We start from the raw sequence: 24,808 nt of genomic DNA, 5'->3' as shown, positions 1-24,808 counted from the left end.
TATCTAAGCTCTCCTTTCTCTATTGCCAAGGAATGTTTCTATCTATTTATATGCCTAGTCATTTTTATATGTAATGGATTTCTTTTTCAAATTTCATTTATAGTAAAGCCTTTAGAGCTGAGCACCTCATTAATAAACCTGATTATAAGTAATTTAGTTGAAACATAGAAGCATAGAAAAGATTATCTTATTTTTTTTATTATTTTTATGAAGGCAATTTCATTATTCAGTAATCAAGATTTCGTGCTGTCCACTTTGAAAATTCCCACCCATTTTATGAATGGGTGGGAATCTGAAGGGCAGACCGAAAATGGTGGGGGGGTTAAGGGTGGGGAGGAGGGGGACACAACAACAACAGCAAAAAGAGAGCTACATGAAGTACTAAACAAATACGATTGCACTTTAACAGAAACTCATGTGCACAAAAGAGCAATCCCTTGGCAACTTAACATTTTTTTCAGTTGTTTCTGCTTCAACAAATATTCAGATATTCTAATGCCATTAGTAGTTTAAAAATATTGTTTTTTTATTTTAAGATGTTTTTTCCTGAATAATTTCTCCAGCAATTAGGCACCAGTAAGTATTTTGCAGTCTCAAGCATGTCTTTTCTTTCAACTGCATTTTTCCTTGAACATATACTTTAACATCTATTAATGACAAATATTGTAAGAAGAAATTTCATTTCAGTCATGCAGAATACTCAGGGACTTCCAGTTGTTATCGTGACCATAAAGCTGCAGTATATATCCCTGTTTGTCTTTTTGCATTATTTCATGGGATGCAGTTAAAGGACTGTGAACAGAGATGATGCTCCACCCCATTTCACATTGATGTACATTACCAAAGTTTTTGCCAAGAGAGAAACTCTAATGAGTCTATTCAGCTATAATGCAAGTTCATTCCATCTCTCTCTGATTACATCCCAAAAAAAATAAAATAAAATACAAAAATAAAAATTATCTTTTTGGAATACATGCCATGAAGAAAGATGTCAGAATTTGTCCAACAGGCCGTAGAAGTCCATAGTTTATATGTTGTGTATGACATCTTTGCCTACTGTAGAGCTTACTGAAGTGCTGGTCTAGCAGCTTTGAAGCTTGATGTCCAGTAATTTTCATGAATCACAGAAATGTAGCTTGGAACCTGCCACTGCAGCTTAATTAATAGTTTTATATTGGCTAACTGGGATACTGTTATGACATAGCTACTCAAAGAAAGTTGCAAAACCTATCTGAGGAGCTGAATAACACTAGGTAATTTTGTCTGTGTTGAGGTTTTTTCCAGCGTTAACATTGTTAGTAGTGCCCAAATTAACTGGCTTCAGACTACCTTAAGTCTGTCTACCTGAGCTGTGGTCACTGCAATGCCAACGTATACTAAGTAGAGGAGTCCTCTGAATCAACTAGCTTGTCTTCACTGGGGGGGGGGGGAAATAAAGAAAAAAAAAAAAATCTGATTCTCCTTTCTTTTGTACTACCTCAATGAAAGTGGCTCCACTGAGATTAATGGGGTTACAATCATGTGAAAGAGGTGAGTTAAGCCTAATATATTTTACATGTTTATTAAAGGAAAATGCTATGGGATAACTGGAAACCTTGACTGCTTCACTCTGGTTAAAATATAAGCCTGGTTATTTACATGTAGACATAAAACAGAACAAACAGGTTCTGGATTTGGGTGTGATATTTTTTTCTCAAGCTTAAAATATGCATGTTACAATTCTGTATTCAATTTATACTTTTCCTCATAATAAACCTGGGTTGGGATTCTGCAGAAGAAGGATGTGGAATGAGATCCTTCTATTGTGTCAGTTTTAAAACTTGAGTGTTTTTTTTTGTTTGTTTTTGTTTTTTAATATGGGCTAGTGAATGTCTTTTGCTACTTTTCCATGCCCAAACTAGTTCATAAGGAGTGAACTTCCAAAAGTTTGGACTGTACAGTGAACTCAGATAAGTACTCATAAATTTACCTAAATTATTCAAACCTTTCTTTGGCTTTGTTTTCACTGTGTTCTGCCCATTGGGTGAGCAACTGGAGGGTTAGTCAGCCTGTGGCAAACTAACCTGGAACAGCATGATCCCATGTACTGTGCTGTCCTGCCTGGCCGTCGCACTGGCATTCTGTCTGGTCATGAGAAGTAGCGCAGCTCTCGGCATGTATCCCGAGGTTGAAACTGCCATGACTCATTGAACCACTTTGTACTCACTCCCACAGTATTGGTCTGATTGCCTAACCTGGAGAAGAGGCAGTTGGTGGTAGAAACCACCACCCTCAATTATTAACTAATCCTTTCTTTATCCTGGAAGATGTTTATTTTCCTTAGAAGGGACAGACATTGGAGCATCCAGCATCTTCAGATGGTTAGTTTGTCAAACATGGTTTCTGCTTGCATGTATTTAAGGAGGGGTGTAGTAGAGACAATCAGCATCCACCTACTTCCATTTGGTCACTCCCACCAGCAGTCACTTTCCCCTTGGGCGCTTGTGCTGCAGAGGTACCACGTCACTTCTCTGATCACAAGACAGCAGTCAGCATTTAACTCCATTCTTCCTGTGTGTGGGTCACCAGAAATATCAGTAGTACCTCATAGCTGCATCAGGGAAGCACTGAGATGGAGGAGAGGAAATTGAAGCACCAATTGTATATACCATAATCATAGTAAAACATATTTAGCATAGTAACACATTGAGTCTATTTTAAAGGTGAAGAAAAATGACATGAAAGTTGAAGACAAGTGGGTCATGATGCTTGTTTTGTGGTGATGCAGGGATCTGGTTTGTATTAAGTAGGCAAAGAGCTGTAATAAATTGAAATGAGAAGGGCTGTGGAGGTAAGGATGAAAAGTGGACAGAGAAGGTCTCCTTCAAGCAGTGGATATGGTTAATAAAAAAAAAATGCTCTGAGAAAAAGGGAGAAAGATAAGATGATGTATTGGCTGGAGAAGGAAGTTGACTGATCTTTTGGAAATAGAGAAAATCTTGAATTGGGAGGGAAGCCCAAGATAACTCCACATTTACAACTCACTCTCTTCTCAAACCACCCCTCTTCTTGTGTCTCCCCTTCCACAGAAGATTTCCTACTTTTTGGTAGGAGGAAAAAGTGAAAGAAGCAATCTTTCCAGATGTAGAGTGTAGTGAGGAGGTAAAGGAGGGGCAAGAATGTGTGGATATCTAATAACTGAAAGATGGGGTATCAGGAAAAGGGGTGACTTAAGGCAACACATCTTATGTCGTCATTTGTAATAGGCTAAAAGTGAGCCTATAATTAGTAGTTGATAACTTTTTGAGCTGTTGTGGCTCAGTCACCACAATCACCTGTTTTCACCACCAATTGCATAATAGCTCACTTCAATAGTACATTATTTTATCCTTGAATAACTCACTAATTCAAGAGATAGACAAAGGAATATGTGCCATAAGAAGCCAGTAGAAAATATGGAGACAGCAGGTGTTCAAACATCAAGGTCTCAAAATTGTGGAAATTGGCTTGTACCACTAGAAAAGTTGAGATTTGTTCCTGCAGCTCAGCATGAGGAAGAAAAAATTATAGCACCTGTACTATACAGGTGCTTTCTGCATCAGTATGATTGAAATTGGATTTTTTTCAACTAAGGTGCAAAGACCTAGAAAATGTGCAGTGCCAACAGTAACAGATGATGTGAAAGCAACATTTTTTTTGTGGGCGCATTAGCAGCAGGAGCATCAGCAGAGTTTTAACAGGGTTAGAGATCAGTAATACAAGCTGCTTCAGTATTCCCTCAAAGCAAAATTTTCCTGTCTATTACTGGCTTATACTGGCTATTTCTTTGCTATGTCATAGCATATAAAGTGCAAAGTGAGCATTAAGACTCATGCTGGTATTTTATAAGGCTCAGACATTGTTAGTTCTTGTCCATATATTTTTAATCCAAAGATACACAATTTCACTAAACCTATTTATAACTGAATGTGCTGGGTAAATGCTTTAAATGCTAATTGCTGAATACCACATCATGTGTCTTACTAATCCTCCCATACAAAGTACTAGAAAACAGTCATTTATGTCATACTAAAAAAATAAAAAATAAAAAAATAAATAAATAAAAAAGAGTAGAGTGAGGTTTGCCAGCAAATAACCAGATAAGTATATTTTAGAAAGTTTAAAACTTAATTGACCTTTATCAAAGCAAGTCAGAAGACATGCAGCTTCTGTTTATGAAATTTGGAAGACCACAGTTCTGTCTTGGTTCTTGCTATAGGAACATGACTAACACAAGTGTCTCAGCCTCTGCCTCATACCTAGAACCAGTCGATATTTTTAAAGTAAACTTCTGAGTCTTCAAAAGCTCTTATTCTAATGGGAGTTTTAATATGAAGTAAGGTAACTGTAAGTATCATGCAAAAAGGTATATGTTACTGAATAAAAGGTATATCTTACTGAATTGTTAATGCATCAGGAAGTGATAAAATAAGAAGATTTAGATACACAAATCTTAAGAGAATGTGTTTTTCTTTCAAGAACATTTTCTGTGTACTATGAGAATTGTACATTCAGAAATATAGTTCTGGAAATAATTGTACTTATCCTTTTCCAAGTAATATGGCTAATACCACAATTGTCTTATATATTTAGAAGACAATTTTCACCTAAGAAATAAGCTATTGCATTGTTTAGACTCAAAATCTTTTTTTTAATTTGAAAAATAAATGTGAATAACATATCTATCTAGACTGGCTTCTAAAGGACAGTTTATGACAGATAGCCCCACATATCAGGATTCTTAAATGAAATCTAATTTGAACCTAGAGGTTTTAATTTGATTATCTTCATATTGTATAGACCTGAAATTAAATATATAAAAGCAGTCAACATTAGGTAACATGTTTAAAGTTTTCAGTCAGCTAATGAAGCTTCTAAGTTGTTTAGTTTTGTAGGCTAATACCCTCAAACGCATTTTATATCTCCCTCAGTGAAAGTAGTTTCAAAAGAAGTAGAATTCCTTAAGCCTTCTCCATCATCAACTCAGAGCTTTGATGATTTCAAATCTTCTCCTGGCCTTGCAGGAGTATTAAGGGAAGGCATTTAACCAGAAGTGCAGTCAGGACTCAAAAAGGGGAAAAGTCTGCCTCCTGTGGAGATGAAGTTTGGGCACTTCATGGAAAGGATAACATGACCCGTTTTTTGTATCCTCAGGGACTGAATGTTTTTAGTCCTATCTTCCCATTTATCCAGTTTGGGAAATGAAGTAGCACATTATCACTTCTGTGCTGAAACAAACTAATATGTAAAACTCAAAGATAAGATGAAGAAAATCATAAAGGGATTGTCACTGGTCCGAGTCATAACAAATTGGCAGAGTAGTTTCAGATAATGAGCAAGTCCAGATAAACAGTAGGCCTGGTTCATGATCAGAAACAATAACGACACTTATTAAATGAGCTTAGTTACAAAGTATACTGACTTCCCCTTAAATTTGCAAGTATCTGAGTTTTGTGAATATATGCAATTTAAAGGGAATGTTAGTGATCTTCAAAGTTATGATTTATTATTGTATTTATGAAAAGCAGGATTTTTAAAAGAATGTCTTTGTATCAAAAACTACAGTTTATATAACTCAAGATCATCGTTTTCTATCTGGTCTTTTGGTACTGATAATACTACTACGTTTAAGCGTTTAAGTTATGTATAATTTCAAGTTACAATGTACAGCTGGAATTATGTTGGTATCTATTCTAATTATTCTGACAAATCATCAATAGACTGAAGTCTCTGAAAAAATAGTCTCGCTAAAACATATAGTTGTAGAATTATTTATTGCTAGTATTAAAGTTTGCTTATCTAAAGATGGAGTTCAAAATCTCTTTCTGAGAGGGTAAATTAGAGGGAGTGAAATACTCAGCATTTGACGGTCACAAGCTCACAATTCAATTTCATCAGTAGCACTGCCTATACGCCTTATGCACATTATTATTTCCATAGCAACAAATCTAGTATAGCATTTCTTTAATTTTTTTTTCATTTCAAATGATAACACAGGCTTGTTTGATATGACAATAACATGAATATTCATGTTCTGCAACATGTTCTGTTGGCCTAATTAAGGTCGACTTCTGTCAGAAGTAGTAATGAATCTTTGGATGGATTACCATTTCTATATTCAGTAATGACTTTTTTCACTCCTATTAATGAATTTTTATTTATAGGTTCTTCTTTTATCTGATGACCTTGATCTTGCAAAGGGATCCACCAGGGTGGATCCTTTCAAAGGGATGAAAACCATATCGTTTATTTGGATAGAAGGGCTTGCATAGCGTATTCTAAAACAGAATACTGAATCTTGGCTTTTTCTCTTTTGACGTTCTTTCTATTTCCTAGAAATTAGGGAATGTATCACATAACATTGCACAGTTCTGTAATTGACCAATCCATTAATTAGTATTTATGCATTGTTTTCATTCCTAGAAAATGATAGAAGAATAATAAAGGACTTTCTGACATTGGCCTCTCAGAGTCCTATTCTGGTGTTTGGTTTGCCATAATTCCAAAAAACATTAGATTAGACAGTATTGCTTTGAATTCACTCTATAGTAATATGTCATCAGCCAGCCATCACTAACCTTGGACTTTCATGTGTAGGTTGATAGCTTTTTAGCATTCCATTATTTTTCAGTTTTTCCATATCAACTGCATCATATCCACCAAGTATCAGTGTAGTTTATTCCACCTAAAAATCTGTCAGTTAAAAGTATTAAATTTTCAGTCACACTTTTTTCTTTTAAGCATTCTGTGCTGTGTTCTGTTCAGTGTCAGTGTCTTTAGTTCTGATTTTTCAATTTTGTCCCTCTCCTTTTCCTTGACTTGTTAGTCTGATCCAACCTCTTCTACCTCATCTGATGATTATCAATATATTATGGAAGCTAAACTACAAGAAATGATCTCCATACGTAGGAAGGTAGTCCTACTGGACTTTACTTTCTATTGCTAAATAGAATCCATTTGATTTGTTTTCATTTTTTTTAACTTATTTTATTATTATTATTTTATTGATAATCAACCATCGTGCAGTTCAGTGCTTCAGGAGCTTACAATTTTACGATGGCAGGTTTGTGTTCAAACCATGCACAGTCTGCATGTTACATTTGGCTGATTTCATTGCTCATAAATAACTCCAATGTTTTGCTGATGCTTGGATGTAACAGGCCTTTGTAGCTGACACATTTCAAGCAATGCTGTTCAGCTGCCTGTTTAAATAGTTTCTTTTCTGAAAACTAAGTTTGCAGTTAGTAGTAGCTTGCTTTATGTTTTGTTTAAACTTTACTGAGATAAAGACATGCAAAGTCATTTAAATTACAGAATGAGTCTTTCTATTTTTTACAGGCAGAAGAAAGACATGGAAATATCGAAGAACGTATGAGACACTTAGAAGCTCAGCTTGAAGAGAAGAATCAGGAGCTTCAAAGGGTAAGTGTATTGCAGACAACTTCTGTGTGCTTTTCTTCTTTTAATTTGTCAATACAGTAATACTTATGCACTCCAGCACAAAAATCGATCTACTGGTAAATGTTTTATTTATAGCAGTGATGGCAGCATCTTCACATTTTATTCAACTGCCTTAATAAACTAGTTTACACCCACTCACAGGTTTCAAAGTATTCTGTTGAAACAAAAATTAATGTGCATTAGTTAATAACTGTAATCAAATTCATGTGGAATTGTTCGTGTGTTCAGTTACCATAAAATCTTTACTTTTTAATGATACAAGACTATGCTGGTTAATTTTGGACCTTACAAATCTGTCTTTTCTATTCTATGTTAAAGGCAAGGCAAAGAGAAAAAATGAATGAGGAGCATAACAAAAGATTATCAGATACTGTAGACAGACTTTTGACAGAATCCAATGAGCGTCTGCAGCTACACTTAAAAGAAAGAATGGCAGCACTTGAAGAAAAGGTACTGTACAAAGGGCAGAATAAAGTTCATCTCAGTAAAGATTTTCCTGTACAAAACATATTCTACTTTTATCAGGATGGAGGTATCATACTAATCTTGTATACAGTAAATATGACTGCAAATAAAGTCTAATTTATACATTCAACTCCTAGTTCATGTATGAGCTCAAGAGCCTTTCCATGACTATTCTAAACTGGACATTCTGGGTATTATGAGTCCCTGTTTTGTCAACAGGGAGCCAGATGAAGAGCTGGTAAATGACAGGCCACAATGCATTACAAGGCAGTGAAAGAAAGGGGATTACAGCCAAGGAATGGCCAGGTCTCAGATGTGCTGTCATTCCTGAATTTTAGCTTGCTGATTTTACCTCACTTCCTCTGTAAAGAATAATATGTTCTCACCACAGAAGAAAGAGGAAATGTTATTTACAGATATTTTGAGATGTGCTAGCTCTCTGTGACTTAACAAGCCTGTAAAATTTAAATTGTGAGATCTTTCTATTTAGCCTCCTTAATCCCTCCCTCTTCTACCTTTAGTTTGATCCAAGGAAATCTTTCAGTATCTTTACTTCAGAGTCTTTCACAGGATGTACTTCTGGTTTATATCACGGAAACAAAATGACATAACAAAGCAAGAAATAGGTCTGCCAAAAGAAGAACTGGGCAAAATAGCTGTGTAAGCATGTGACAGTTGCTCAGTTCAAGAAAATGACAAACTTGTTGCTGTTCTTGAAAAAACATGTTCATACATGTTTGGGTAATTTAAGGTGTCTTAAATATAATATATATTCAAATTGAAGCTGTAAAGGACTTTAATTTTACAGTCCAGTGAATATGAAAACTCATTTCTTACTTAAATTTGCTATCTTGTGTATAGAGGTTAAATGTATATAGCAATATCTGATATTCAATATTTATCTGATTTTTCTTCTCTTTTGTCTTTATTTTTGTTCATTTTGTTTGTAGAATGTTTTGATTCAGGAATCTGAAAGTTTCCGGAAAAATCTGGAAGAATCTTTACATGACAAGGTACTACAAATAATGTGATTTTATCCGTTTTTATCAAAATTATTTTTTTTTTCTTTTGACGTATGATATATTTACTTATCCAAATATCATGTTAAATCTTCCTGGTATTAAAGATAATTCCTTTAATCACCAAGATATTTACTAGCCAATGAAGGTCCCTAACAAGTCGTCTGAGCTAAGTTTATAGCTGAAATCCTAGCCTCGGGAAGTCAACACTAAAATTCATATTGATTTTACTGTCTCTGTAATTTTTGTTCTATCTGTTTTAATCCTGAAAGAAAAAAAAAGAAAAAGAAAAAAAAAGTCTTGTTTAACAGGAATTATATAACTGGTTATACTTTCATAGTTAAGAATGTAATTTCTTGTTTTGATGCAATTCTTCTTAACATTTAGCATTGGCATTATGCTAAATATAACTGAAAATGGGCTTTCTTAGTTCATTGCAAATGAACTCCTAATACTGTTTAGTGAATCAGTCAAAGTAATTATAAATATTATTCCAATTCCAAATGTTAAGATTTTGTTTTGAAGTTATACTTGCCTTGAGGGCAGTAGGATACACAAATACAGTATCTGTCTTCACATTCACAGGAGTGTTTTTATAGCATATTAAATCTACTTAAAAGAATCTTAAAAGCATAGCTTCATTTAATACTAAAATAAATACAAAATTCTGTATCTAAAAACAACTACTTTGAGAAAAATAGCAAAAGTAATATCTATTCAAATCATTTGTCATTTTCTTCTAGATTCAGATAACTTTGTAGAAGGGCAGAGAAACATTCAAATTAAAGTCCCAAAAAGGATCTTGTGAAATTGGTTGGCTGCTGCAGATTTCTTGTGAATCTAAGCAAGAAATTTGGGACTTATTTTAATGGAATCTAAGCTACAGCAACTCCTCTAGTATGGCTACTAATGTATAGTAATGGTGCTACTCATGGTGTAGTTTGTTCACTGCCATTTGGATTGCTCATTTGTAATTATGCCCCAACAACTGCTCTACTTGCCTGCATTGATGTAGTCTTTCCACTACCATTTGTTTTGTCTTTGCAAATTATAAGAGTGATTTTGATGAGGAACTTCCTGCAGGAAGAGGAGAAGGAAATGCAAAATAGGGGAAGGACTTCTACAAAATAAGACTTGTAGGTGTTATCAACAACAACATTGCCCTTCCTTTATTTTCTGTTGCCACATAATTCCTGTCTTACTACAGATGGCTCAAAGGTTGTAAGGTTATTCAACTGTAGCAAAGTCAGGATCATAATTCACCATCAAGTTACATGACAAAAAAAGACATTTTTAAAGCTGTGTCAAATGAAACACAAATTTCTTCCGCAGAATCTAAACTTGAATTATGAATACCTTTTTTTTTCTCGTTTTCTTTTAACCTGGCAGGCAGCTAAGCACCACACAGCCATCCATTCATTCCACCACAGTGGGACAGGGGAGAGAACTGGGAAAAAAGTAAAGCTCATGGGTTGACATAAAGCCTGCTTAGTAGGACAGTGTGAACCTGTCCTGTCATCACTTCTAGATAATGGAAAAATGGTAGGGAGACCTGTACAATCTCCTCTTGATGCATATGTCATATTAGCAACAGACTTGAATGAGTTCAGTGCTATTTCTTATTATACTCAGAGTTATATTCAGTGTAATTTATCTTTCTTGTTTAGCCTTGTAAGGTTAATATCTCAGAAAGTTAAAAGTACTTTGGATCACAAGTATATCTTAATTTTCTGATTTCCAGGAAAGACTTGCAGAAGAAATTGAGAAACTGAGATCTGAACTGGATCAAATGAAATTGAGGGCTGGTTCTTTAATTGAACCCACATTGTCAAGGTAATATTTAATGACAAAAGCTTCCTCCCTTTGAATTGAAAGAGAACACAGACATAAGTGTCAAGCTTTTACAACAAGAGTGCATTCAGACTACATATAATCATGTATTTCTTTAAAAATATTGGATCTGTGGAATGATTATTGCTGTAGCTTTTCACTTTTTTCTTAGGTAACTGGGGCTTTATAGCAATGAGAATGCACTGAAATATTACTCTGATTAAGGAAAGTCTTTGAAATTATGGAATGTTTTTAAAAACATAGCCAAATACCCGTTTTCTCTCAGGATTCTGTAATAACAAAGTTGTAACCATCATTGTTAATACTAAAGCTGCTCAGTATATTTAAGACCATATTTATTTTTTTTTTGTTATTATTATTAGCAAGAAGTAGCACAGATTTGCCTAATGTATAGGAAAAGATCACAAAACTTGAACTAAATATTAAGGCAATATTCAGAGTGTTCTGACAGTAAGAGTGTTCTGACAGGGCATTGAACATTGTCTCTCTGGTGGAAAGCAATATGGGAACAACAGTGAGATATGTACTGTAGAAACTGGACTAACAGCTGAAATGAATTTATTATTCTAGAAAGGCAGCCCTTCTTGCCTAAATGTATGCCTAAACCTCAACTTGTTTTATCATTTGGAATAATATTTTTCACAAAATCATAGAATATCCTGAGTTGGAAAGAACCACAAGGATCATCAAGTCCAGCTCCTGGCTCCACACATTTGGAGTAGTGTTTCACTTCTAATACACTTCCCCCTTTCTGGAACAGGGAAGTTTCAGCATTAAGTACTTATCCTTCTCAGTCCATATTCATTTCTGTATTTGCAGGAGTTTGTTCTTTCAGAAGAATAATAATGAAGCTGGGCAGCAGATAAATATCTGCTGCCAGAGATGAACCTGTGTTGTTTCTTATTATCTACCAACTTCCTACAGAAGTACGAAGTATTTATATACTTCTGTACATACTAAGTATGTTATCAAAGCAAAGTTCTATTACAGCAAATATTGTACAAACTTAGAAAAGACTCATTGCCCTAATAGGTTTACAACATCAGAGGGGAGAGACATACAGATAGATTTAAAACAAAATGAATCAAAAGATTATTGCCTGGCAATGTAGATAAAGATTTTAAGACATTTTTGGCCCAAGCCCAATTGTTATCAAGATTTCTTATTAGTATAGCAACAAAAACAAGTTGTAAGGAATTCTTTAAAAGGTAATTTCCTCCTCCCCTCCCCACTCTCCCTACCCCCAGACCCCCAATATTATGGAATCCCCACGATAGGAAGCCTAAGGGAAGGTAGACTGATAGCTGCCCAAAAAGAACATTTATGACAACAGTATGAACTCAGATGTGTGCTCTACCCAAAACTAAAGTTCTAAAACAAGTTCACTGTCCATGAAATTTTAACATCTCTGGTTTGATTTCTGTGACACATGCTCACATTTCAGGTATTCCGGTGCCAGATATTTTATTCATTTGTTTTCTTGCAGTATTTATAAAAAACAAACAAATGGTGTTAGCCCTTGAAATCCATCCATTATTATTTTAGCTTTGTGAAAATATTTATAATACCAGGCAGTAAGTTAAGTTTCTCCATGTGCTCTGTCAAAGTTCCTTTATTTGGCTATAAAGTAACCCATTTCAGAGCAAAGGGATCGCTATTTGGTGTTTCTGAAGAGATAGCTAATCATGTTTGTTGTTGCTTGCTCTGATGTGGAGGGCTTCCTACCAAAAAATGTAGTCCTCTGTATGTTTCTGCAGGTGCATGGAGTCCCTGTAGCTGCTAGAGGTTTTCATGTTTTTCCACTATCTTCACATATCAATTTATCAATTATCATTTACCATTTATCAATTAATAGTACCACAGTTGTAACATTGGATTATTATTTTTTTTAATTAAAATGGTGTGTGAAATTTGAGATGAATGCTACAAAGTGCCAATATGTTTTAATTCAAAATAAGTTCTTCTTAAGGAAAAGTAAATCTCTCTTCTTAGAAACAGATACAGAACTAGAGACCATGGAAACAGTCTGCTCTTTTCAGCAGAGATATATGTGCTTTTGTGAATGATTTCCTTCATTTAGCTTTTCTTATGTCCAAGATTAAAGCTATCACTTTCTTCAACATCTTTCCCAAGTGAGAAAATTGTTTTAAGAACAAAACTTATTTTGTTTCCCAAAACTTATTATTAACATTGCTGTGAACCTTGTAAGTTGTAAATATTTTCCCAAGTTTAAAAAAATAAATAAATAATTTAAGTAGAACATGAAACTAATTTTATGCTCTTATAGTGAAATGTCAAGCTTATTTAAGGAGTCAGTGGTTTAGTATAGTATTTGTTACACTTCTCTTTTCTACTATGAGCATACTATTCATATATTTTTATGTGGAGATTGGTTATATGTTAAGAGCTAGAAATTTGACAGGTCTCCACTGCTATGGTTGAATGCTTAAATGGTGTACACATCCTTGGCTCTTCCGCATCTTCTATGCAGCCCGTAGTCAGGTTGTTTCTAATAGCACCAAGTAGGGAATTTTTACTGCTGCTATTTTATCAAGGACAGAAAGGCCAGTGACCACTATCTTCAGAAAAGAAAAGATATGCTGACATCATCGAGTATATGTCTCACCACAACATCCCAAGACTTAACAGGACTAGAGGAAAAAATTGGGGTCAACTATCATTATTCCAGAATATTTCTGAAGAATGGGCTATTCTTCTTGTTGGAGACAGAGCTTCTGTTTTCAAAACCATAGTCATGTCTTGAATATATTTTTATGGAAAATGTCTTGGTACTTGTTCTTAGGTTGCATCCCTCATACCAGTTAAATTTCTCAAAAGTATCATCAAATAAACACAAATCATTCATAAACTATACTATGTATCACAGGGCAGTTCACTAATATTTTTATTTTCTAATATTTTTATAATGCTGAACTGTAAGAATGTGTTATAGATAAACTCACTCTTGAACATGTATCTTTCTTACAGTAACCTCAAGCATCTTTATTCAGGGAAGTAGTAGAAGAAAAGTGTACAGGACAATATATTCATCAGCCAGTTCTGCTAATTGTCTTGTCCTAAATTCTGCTTGTTTTCTACTTTAATTTTCTAGTAAGATCTTATAATTTTCTTATTATAAGATTTCAAAGAATAAGATTATAAGTTTATATTATTATATTATTATATATTATTATATTATATATTATAATAATTATATATTATAATAATTATATATATAATTATATATAATTATATATATAATTATTATATATTATAATAATTATATATTATTATATATTATAAGATTATAAGATTATATAAGATTATAAGATAATTTTTCTTATTATAAGATTTCTCTTAGAAGCACAAGATCAGGCAATTCCTAAATATCGCAAGTCAGGCAGGCGTGGCAGGAGGCCGGTGTGGCTGACCAGGAACATTCTGATGGAGATTAGGCAGAAACAGAGAGTGTTTCGCTACTGGAAGGAGGGCCAGGTGACATGGAAAGAATACAGGGATGCTGTTCGTGTCTGTAGGAAGAAAATTCGTGTGGCTAAAGCACACCTAGAGTTGAAGCTGGCTGTGTCTGTGAGAGAAAATAAAAAGGGTTTTTTTAGATATGTGAATGGAAAAAGGAGAACTAAAGAATACATAGGGCCGCTCCTTGATAGGGAAGGTCTTCTCACAGACGATGACATAGGCAAAGCAGAGACGCTTAACGCCTTCTTTGCCTCTGTCTTCAATGCCGATGATGGGCTTCGGGACCCAGGGTGCCCCGAGCTGGAGGACCGGGACGGTGGGGATGACAAACTCCCAACCGACCCTGAACGTGTGCGGGATCTGCTACTCCACCTGGATCCCTACAAGTCCATGGGTCCGGATGGGATTCATCCCCGGGTGCTGAAGGAGCTGGCGGACGTCATCGCGGAACCTCTCTCAATTATTTTTCAACGATCCTGGGAGTCTGGAGAGGTCCCGGTAGACTGGAAGCTGGCAAACGTTGTGCCGATTTTCAAGAAGGGTCAGAAAGAAGACCCTAGCAATTACAGGCCTGTCAGTCTCACATCAGTGCCTGGTAAAATCATGGAGAAGATGGTTCTCGAACGTATTGAGGCGCACCTGGGGGACAATGCAGTCATTGGTCCCAGCCAGCATGGGTTTGTGAAGGGTAGGTCCTGCCTAACTAACCTGATTTCCTTTTATGATAAGATCACCCGTATGGTGGACCAAGGGAAACCAGCTGATGTGATTTTTTTGGACTTCAGCAAGGCTTTTGATACGGTTTCCCATAGGATCCTACTGGACAAAATGTCCAGCATACAGCTAAATAAAAACATCATACGATGGGTGAGCAATTGGCTAACGGGCAGGGCCCAAAGGGTTATGGTGAATGGGGCTGCGTCAGGCTGGCGGGCGGTCACCAGTGGGGTCCCTCAAGGCTCCATTTTAGGGCCGGTACTTTTCAATATTTTTATAAACGATCTGGATGTAGGAATAGAAGGCATTTTGAGCAAGTTTGCTGATGACACCAAACTTGGAGGAGTTGTGGACTCGAATGAGGGTGGAAAGGCCTTGCAGAGGGATCTGGATAGGTTGGAGAGCTGGGCGATCGCCAACTGCATGAAGTTCAATAAGAGCAAGTGCCGGGTCCTGCACCTGGGACGGGGAAACCCTGGCTGCACGTACAGACTGGGCGATGAGACGCTGGAGAGCAGCCTAGAAGAGAGGGATCTGGGGGTCGTGGTAGACAACAAGTTGAATATGAGCCGGCAGTGTGCCCTGGCAGTCAGGAGGGCCAACCGTGTCCTGGGGTGCATCAAGCACGGCATCGCTAGTAGGTCGAGGGAGGTGATTGTCCCGCTCTACTCTGCGCTGGTGCGGCCTCACCTCAAGTACTGTGTGCAGTTCTGGGCACCACAGTATAAAAAGGACATGAAACTGTTGGAGAGTGTCCAGAGGAGGGCTACGAAGATGGTGAAAGGCCTGGAGGGGAAGACGTACGAGGAACGGCTGAGGGCACTGGGCCTGTTCAGCCTGGAGAAGAGGAGGCTGAGGGGAGACCTCATCGCAGTCTACAACTTCCTCGTAAGGGGGTGTCGAGAGGCAGGAGACCTTTTCTCCATTAACACCAGCGACAGGACCCGCGGGAACGGAGTCAAGCTAAGGCAGGGGAAGTTTAGGCTGGACATCAGGAAGGGGTTCTTCACAGAGAGAGTGGTTGCACACTGGAACAGGCTCCCCAGGGAAGTGGTCACTGCACCAAGCCTGACTGAATTTAAGAAGAGATTGGACTGTGCACGTAGTCACATGGTCTGAACCTGGGTAGACCTGTGCGGTGTCAAGAGTTGGACTTGATGATCCTTAAGGGTCCCTTCCAACTCAGGATATTCTATGATTCTATGATTCAACTTCTCACGTTTTTGTTTTGATTTTTGTGATATGTTTTTGTCATTTATTCTCTGATACATAGAATCATAGAATGGTTTAAGTTGGAAGGGACATTAAAGATTATATAATTCCTGCCACGGGCAGGGACACTTTCAACTATACCAGGTTGCTCAAAGCCCCATCCGACCTCTCCTTGAACGCTTCCATGGATGGGGCATCCACAACTTCTCTGGGCAACCAGAGCCTCACCACCCTTATAGTGAAGAATTTATTCCTTATATCTAATATGAATATAGCCTCTTTTAGTTTAAAACCTCTACCCCTTGTCCTATCATTACACTTCCTAACAAAGAGTCCCTCTCCAGCTTTCCTGTAGGCCACCTTTAGGTACTGGAAGGCAGCTATAAGGTCTCCCTGGAGCCTTCTCTTCTCCAGATTGAATGACCCCAACTCTCTCAGTCTCTCTTCACAGGAGTGGTGCTCCAGCCCTTTGATCATCTTTGTGACCTCTTCTGGGCCCACTCTAACAGATCCTTCTTATATTGGGGACCCTAGAGCTGAATGCAGTACTGCAGATGGGGATCTCACAAGAGCAGACTAGAGGGGGACAATCACCTCCCTTGACCGCACTCTTTTTGATGAAGCCCAAGATAAGGTTGGCTTTCTGGGCTGCAAGTGCATGTTGCTGACTCAAGTTGAGCTTTTCATTCACCAGTGCCCCCAGGTCATCCTCCTTAGGGCTGCTCCCAACCCATTCTCCACCCAACCTCTATCTGTGCTTGGGATTATCCCAACCCAGGTGTAGGACCTTGCACTTTGCCTTATTGAACTTCAAGAGGTTTGTGTGGACCCACTTCTCAAGCCTTTCCAGGACCCTCTGCATCCTTTCCTTCCAGCATGTTGACCACACCACACAGTTTGTTGTCAGCAAACTTGCTGTGGGTGAACTCAGTCCCATCGTCCGTGTCACCAACAAAGATATTAACCAGTGCTGGTCCAGTACCAACCCCTGAAGAACACTACCTGTCACTGGTTTCCACTTGGATATTGAGCTGTTGACCACAGCTCTTTGAGAGTGACTATCCAGCCAATTCCTTACCCACTGGGTGGTCCATCCATCAAATCCATGTCTCTCCAATTTAGAGACAAGGATGTCATGGAGAACAGTATCAAAGACTTTGCACAAGTCCAGGTATTTGATGTCAGTTGCTCTTCACTTATCCATCAATGCTGTAACCCCATTGTAGAAGGCCAAGAAATTTTTCAGGCCACCGAATTTGTCAGACAATAATAATATAATCCACATCGTAATATAACTCACATAACTTGTTTATTAAAAATATCCGTGTTCCTCGATTGGTCATTGGATTGTTGTTTTTGTTATTATTACTACCACTATTATTACTGTATTTAGTCACTCAGTCTATTTCTTTGACTCTTTTTTTCAGGCCTCACCTTGACTCATCAACAGAGTTGAGGTATTCTGTGGGTTCACTGGTTGATAGCCAGTCTGACTATCGGTCAACTAAAGTGATAAGGCGACCTAGGAGGGGACGGATGGGAGTACGCAGAGATGAACCAAAGGTTAATCCCCAATTTCTTTTCATATATTTCCTAATAAGAGCATGTTTTTCAAGTTAATAAGCTTTTTGTTTGTGTATTTCCAGAATAAATAAATGAATACTTACATATATGCACCAAGTTTTTTGGTGTTTTGTTTTTTTAAACGTTTATATACTCAGATATGAGTATTGTACTAAAATGAAGGCAGAAAACATTGAAAATCAGACATCAGAGTTCAAACATGCTTCATTATCTGTCTTTTCTCGATATCTTCATAATTTTTCATAAGAATTAACTTTACACAGCATTAGAAATTGTGTGAAAATACTTTACATCCTCTGCAATGCCAAATGCCTTCTTGCTGTAATACTGCAAGTATTAACAGAGAATTAATCATTGAATAAGTATTCTTAAACGTTAGTTGCTTTCCTTTCCCATTTTATAATTCAGCTTTGCAATTGTTTTCCATGGAATAAGCCATATATATCCTAATTCTTGGTTAGGTAAAATCACTTGGAGATCATGAGTGGAATAGGACACAGCAGATTGGCGTTTTGAGCAGCCATCCATTTGAAAGTGACACTGAAATGTCTGACATTGATGATGATGATAGAGAAACACTTTTCAGCTCCATGGACCTCCTGTCACCAAGTGGCCATTCCGATGCCCAGACTCTGGCCATGATGCTTCAGGAACAGTTAGATGCAATCAATAAAGAAATCAGGTATGTAACCTTGAACCAGCTGTGGTGGCGTTCTTCTTTACAGCTTTAAGGTCTCTTCAGTGCATAAGTTCAGATACCATTCATAATGATTAGGGGACCACTTGTACATTTAAAGGATTGATAATGTGTCTGTTTTTTCTATGAGAGTGTTTGTTGTGTGAAGGTAATATCGTTTTCTTCAATTCCCAACTGCACAAAAAAAAATGTTTACTTTCAAAAAATGTTTCATATAGAGAACTGCTTGGCAATTGAAAAGAAATATAATAATAATAACACTTGGCACATTTGACAAATCTCCCTCCATAGTCCTCTTTTCATGTTTTTGTTTTTGTTTTTTACCCTGTTCTGCATAACTCTACCTGCTCACTAATGACCTCCTATCTGAAATACTTTGCTTCAGTGCTGTTCATGGTTTCTTCTGGTGATCATTCCTATGTTACGTCTAATAGAAGCCATGTTTCCAAGACATGGTTTTGATTTTGTACGGAACCACAGAATGTGATTTATTTTTTTTGCATGCTCCAAGGTTGACTTATAAGTCTTGGAAATAGGCAGTGAAATGAATATGCCTTGCTAAATTCTGTGCAAATGTAATGGAGTGATAGAGAATCCAAACTACTTTAATAAAGTAGTTTTTATAAATGAAACCATGTTTTAAGCTGAAAACATTCTTATGTGTTTTTCATGTGTAAGATAACCTTTAAAAAGCTGGTATGTCAAAAGCATCCTCTCATTTCTGTAGAAGGAGATGATGATGTTACTAAATGTATTAGTCACTTTCAGGTAATTTTATAGACAGAAAAAGTATGTTTAGAAATATAATCAAAACCAGATTACCTTCTACCAGATCTCGAACTTTCTTTGAGCAAGGTATCTTTAAAGACAGAACTCTACTGAAATTTGTGGAATTTGAATAACTTTTGCATTCCAAGGGAGACTTTTTGTTATAGATCTACAGCTTTCAGTTTTCACTACTCCCACAATTTCTTCATTCAGATGGGATTTTATCCCATCCTTTATTGCACCTATCAAGAAAGAAATGTAGAGAGAAATTTTGTTGTTGGGAGGCTAAGTCTCATTAAAACAGTGTATTTAGAGCACATGTAGAAGAGAACTTTATCCATAGTTTTTATTATTACAAAGTCAGCACTGTGACCAATTCAGGAAGCTGTAGATTCAACAAATACATGTATATAAGTTTTAAAGATATTAACATGTTAAAAATTTAACAAGTACTTAGCAACATGGTCTAGTGTGTGGTGTCCCTGCCTATGGCAGGGGGATTGGAACTAGATACCTTTGAGGTCCCTTCCAGCCCAAACCATTCTGTGATTCTAATTACATAATACTATAAAATATTTTGACAAAGAATTGCACATAAAGGTAACATAGATATTATTTGTGCCATCTTGAGTCAGATCATTGTTTTATTAAACAGAGGATCTTGACTTAGATGGTAGGTACAGTTTTATGTGATGAAAGGAAGAAAATGGGAGAAAAGGAAGAAAAAGGCTATATGTCACATATAGCCTTTTTTGCTGGAGGTTGTGTGAGAGAAGTTTATTTCCCCTACTGATAAGCTTATACTGGTATATAGGCTTTTATTACCATAACTAAAAAAGCAAGCCTGCTTCACAGATTCAACATCTTCAGGCTTCATATTTTGTCATTTTACTTAGATCTCTCATCCTTTTCCCTCCTGTTTGCAAAAATAGATTCCTTCTAATGTGGGTTTATGAGCAAAGAACATCTAAGCAATGCTAAAGAATCCAGTGGAAAGATCCTGTTGAAGCTTTGTATGTCGAAGAAACTAGTATTTGTCGCCAATAAGAGTTATTATAACAAAAATCACTTAAAAACATAATACTTTAGAAACTTTAATTTTTCATCATAGGGATGAAGCATAAATTATTTTGCATGTTTTCTTGTTTGTTTTTTTTTGTTTGTTTGTTTGTTTGTTTTTAATGTGGATTATCCTAGCAATTCCCTTGGCCCAAAGGCCCAATTTCATTTGACTTTGAATTTGTGTTTATGCTTTAGCAACAGAAAATCAGATGAAACCAACTTAAGAGTGGAATTAGTTTTCTATGGTAAATCAGATTGTTAACTCCCCCTCTCCTGCACTTTCTCATTTGCAAAGAAACTAGTCTTTCTGACATGTCATACATCAAGTGTTATTGTTGGGCACATTCTTTCAATTGTTTTTGAGGGTAGAGGAATTAAGAAAAAGGATTTTGTAATTCTGGTGATTAAAAACACCCTTTTCAATATTATTTTGGGGTTGATCTATGAAACTCATGTTTGATTTGTTGTTTTTTTTCTTTTGGATCTCCTTTGAAACAAAGTATTTTTTAGGTTTAGTTTTGGGGTATGCAGAAACACAAGAAGAAATTGTAATGAGAAATTAAAACACAGTAGTGGGCATATATAACCTCTGTTGTACATATATATTGTATGCCAATGTGAGTCTCTATGCATATGTGAGACAATGATAAGTACCAGGGAAGAAAAATTTGCTTTCAGAATCGGAGAATGCCTTTAGAGTACTAATTCTAACTAAGTTGAACCATGTTCTTTTATTTCATAAGGTTAATCCAAGAAGAAAAAGAGTCAACAGAACTGCGTGCCGAAGAGATAGAGAATAGAGTGGCCAGCGTGAGCCTGGAAGGCTTAAACCTAGCCAGAGTCCACCAAGGTACATCCATTACTGGCTCAGTGACGGCATCATCACTTGCGAGCTCATCTCCTCCCAGTGGACATTCAACTCCTAAACTCACACCTCGCAGTCCAGCAAGGGAGATGGACAGAATGGGGGTAATGACACTGGTAAGAACCTCTGTGATGCCCATTTTAGGTGCGATGTTTCTAGCATCATCTTTTCACTGATGGCTCATCTCTCTAATTCTATATTCGCCTCTCTGTCATATGAATAGGTAGTAAATTCCTTAGAATATGGACATCTGTGATTTTTATTTTTTTTTGCTATCGTGTTTTCTGAGCACTACGTGATTCACCAGGGACATCCTAATCTGAGGATCAAGGGCATTCAGCACAAAGGCAGTGGAAATAATAAGAAACAGAACAGATCATTAGAAATACTGTAATTCATTTATATGTGGAAAATGTTTTGTAATGAAAAGCTCTGAAGTGATGTAGTTATTACACAGTGGGGTTATTAGCAAGTTTAAACCTCCCAGAAATGTGTAGCAGGCATTAAAACCTCATCATACTTGTACCAGTTTGTATGTATTCTTCATGACAGTATATTAAGCACATGAAATAGGTGCTTCTTTTTTTCCAGTAATTCATTTAACTGGTATATTTCAACATTACCAATAGTTTGCAATACCTAGACTCCAAATTATCATGCAAAGAAACTCTAATATTACTGTACCTTTACATACATGTTCTGAGATATGTCTATTCTGATTTGAAAGGAGATTTGCAAAAAAAAAAAATAATAATAATTTTGGTTCTAGACGAAAAGGAACTGCACATAGTCATGTAAGTCAATGTAGCATGTGTCAATATATTCTGATGTTTATTGATAAGAAAGCAGACAGAGTGTGGTGTTCAGTGTGGGCTACAAACTGAAATTTAGAGCCTGAGTGAATTCATCTACTTAAGCACTAAGAATAAAATCAAAGCAGCCCATTCTGATGATGTCTGATATACAGCAAGGAGAATAGGATACATGTAACCCCATTTATTTCTTGCTGTTTCTCTGGTAATCTGAACATCATCAGTGTCCTCCTACAGTCCATTCCTGGGAAGCAGCAGCAATGGTTCTATGTGGAGACAAGTGTCCACTGATGGGGCCTCTCAGCAGAGGGGAAATGAGCTTTGATTTCAATCAGAAAGCAGAAATTAACTCTCCTAGCTGAAAAGGTTCCCTAGCTAAGAAGAACTGAGAGTGAAGCCCAGCTATTCATCCTCCATGTGGCTCCTACTCAGGTGGGAGTAGAATTTTTTGTCTATCTTCATCTAGCTGAGTATTCCTTCCCTGTCCTCTTTCTGGAAACTGACAGCAACTTGTACTCACCTGAACCTATTTGCTGCCTTCTTGGGAACTAAAGACAGCAGCTTCTTATTGTGAGAGGAGATCATGGCTGGCAGATGTGACAGACTGAGGCACCATTTCTTTTTTCTCCCCCTGGTGTTCCCACTGCTGAAGAGCAGAAATTAAGATGGTAGTGGTAAAAACCATTGTTGAGAAGGTGGATGTACAGGCTGCCATGGTGCCACCCACTTAACCAAAGCAACACCTTCCTCAATATGCAGTTTGACTCCACCTACCGTTTAAGCTAAACAATTTGGCTACAGATTAATGGCAATGATTAAACTGACCTCCCAGTTGGCACCTGTGCTGCCTAGTTGCCTTGATTTAGACAGTCAGTGTGTTCATCAGATTCAAATACAAAATGGCAGTATAGACTCTACATTTCGTGTTGCTATGGCCTCACTGGCATCCAGCTGTAGCTGGACTAAAACTCGGATACGTCTGTATGAATTGCAGCCAGACTCTTGACATATCATAAACCATAAAAGTAACGCCATACAAAGCACATACATTGATTGTTTCAGTACACTGCCCCTGCACTATTTGAGCAAGAGTTGAATGTTGAATATCTCATTACCTTCCTGGCTGGAGACAGGCACAGCACACTATCAGACATCCTCCAAGTGGGAATACTTGAGCTGGGGAAGAGTTAAGTAATAGCCTGGTCTCTAGAGCCCAAGTTACCAAATGGTCCAGTAGGGGTAGGTTGGAGGAGCAGTATCACAGGAGTTTCCACACCTCAGATCTATGCAATGAAACATTCTGTAATTTCTTCAGCTCTGTTTGTATGAATGAGACATCTAACAAAAAATAAAAATGAAAAGGGGTTGAACAAAGCACATTCTATCAGATTTCTACCACCAAATAATGCTGCAGTACAGAAGACAGGTGAATTTGTATTCATTGACCAAAGATGCTAAGATCATTAAGACAGGGTAACTGGAGAGAGATACCACTTTTTCTGATGTGGTATTTGCTGATATTTTAGGTTTATCCTCGGTGAATCACTGATTAGTTTATAATATTATATAAAACTGCAAATATGATATATATGTATATATATATGTGTGTGTGTGTATATATGTATGTTTGTGGGGATGGGGTTAGTGTAAGGTTTTATATGAAAAATCCAAAATTAAAAATTACCGTCATAAATTTGGAGTATCCTATTCTTTGCTAAAATTATGAAAATAAATGGGATTGTAACTTTGGGAAAAAAGAACTGCTTTCACAGATGTTGTATTTATAAAGGGTTATCTTAAGTTATGACACCACATTTATAATCAGTATACAATATTGCCATATTATATATTAATATTAAATTATTAAATTAAATAAATACAAATTATAAATTTTTAAATAAAATATTTTATATAAATTATTATTAAATTGAAAATATTAATTTAAAGTCTTTAATTAAACATCTATTTCATGATTCTGAATGTCAGAAGAAAAAGTGTGTTGCACTGTTATGCTCAAATAAGATTTATTAATCATTCTTTTTTGTTGTTGCTGCTTTTGTCACCAATTTAAGCCAAGCGATCTAAGGAAACATCGGAGAAAGGTATTGACACTGGCTTTTTAAAAGCTTGGGAGAGTGCTTTTGCCATATTCCTCTGCTATTTAAATAAATGGGTTCCTTCCCAGGCGCTGCACCCCTTTCACTACTTTTCATCCAATACTTGAATTTTAAGACTATCTTGAAAGGCTTGCAGGGGTCACTGCTACTCCAAGAATCAAGGCCCAGTAGTGATACTTTGCAGGAGCCACTACAGAATACACTTAAAGGAGATACAGTTAAAAGCAAAGTGTCGGCACACAGTCAGATTGCTTGAAATCTTGCAGAGCAATATAAAGGTATTTGCAGAACTGGAGCTGAGTATGGTAATTATCTTTACATGAGAGGAGACAGTATTCAAATTAAATTATTATTTGTTGTGACAAAACTCCTTTTTTCATGTTTACTTTCAAGTGCTCTGACCATTCACTTAACAAGCTGCAGAGGGAGTAGTCTTGTTTATATATTTACCTTCTCCCTTACTACCCTGAGAATTTTGTTTACATGAATAATCCTGCTTAATGAAAGAGGCCTGCTCATGCATAAGGTTATTTTCATGTTTAGACCTTTACTGGATCAACCCATTTGGGATAAAAGAAATTAATTTTGTCTCCAAGTGTACTCTCTGTCCTTTCAAATATGTATTTCAAGCAGCCATGTTTAGGCAATTTTGTTATTTCCCAGTGGTCTTTATAAACAAT

At 36.6% G+C, this 24,808-nt stretch overlaps 1 protein-coding gene across 15 annotated transcripts in view; it reads left to right on the top strand.

The window, feature by feature from the left end:
- Nucleotides 1-24,808, top strand: part of PPFIA2 (PTPRF interacting protein alpha 2) — a 334,088-nt gene that overhangs the window by 267,319 nt on the left and 41,961 nt on the right. For 10 of the 15 annotated variants that reach the window (XM_068667342.1, XM_068667351.1, XM_068667357.1 and 7 more), the window contains 9 exons: nt 6,845-6,931; nt 7,357-7,440; nt 7,798-7,929; nt 8,895-8,957; nt 10,705-10,796; nt 17,651-17,786; nt 18,269-18,489; nt 21,078-21,315; nt 24,084-24,113. In XM_068667342.1, coding sequence (XP_068523443.1) covers nt 6,845-6,931; nt 7,357-7,440; nt 7,798-7,929; nt 8,895-8,957; nt 10,705-10,796; nt 17,651-17,786; nt 18,269-18,489; nt 21,078-21,315; nt 24,084-24,113 — 1,083 coding nt within the window. Of the gene's footprint in view, nt 1-6,844; nt 6,932-7,356; nt 7,447-7,797; nt 7,930-8,894; nt 8,958-10,704; nt 10,797-17,650; nt 17,787-18,268; nt 18,490-21,077; nt 21,316-24,083; nt 24,114-24,808 lie in introns of those variants that run through there. The other 5 variants (XM_068667396.1, XM_068667375.1, XM_068667424.1 and 2 more) reach the window with 2 other exon arrangements.

The sequence above is a fragment of the Anas acuta genome, chromosome 1 (assembly GCF_963932015.1).
Source record: "Anas acuta chromosome 1, bAnaAcu1.1, whole genome shotgun sequence".
Lineage (NCBI taxonomy): Eukaryota > Metazoa > Chordata > Aves > Anseriformes > Anatidae > Anas > Anas acuta.
Note: the sequence above shows the minus strand (reverse complement) of the source record. Positions and strands in the feature narration are given on the sequence as shown.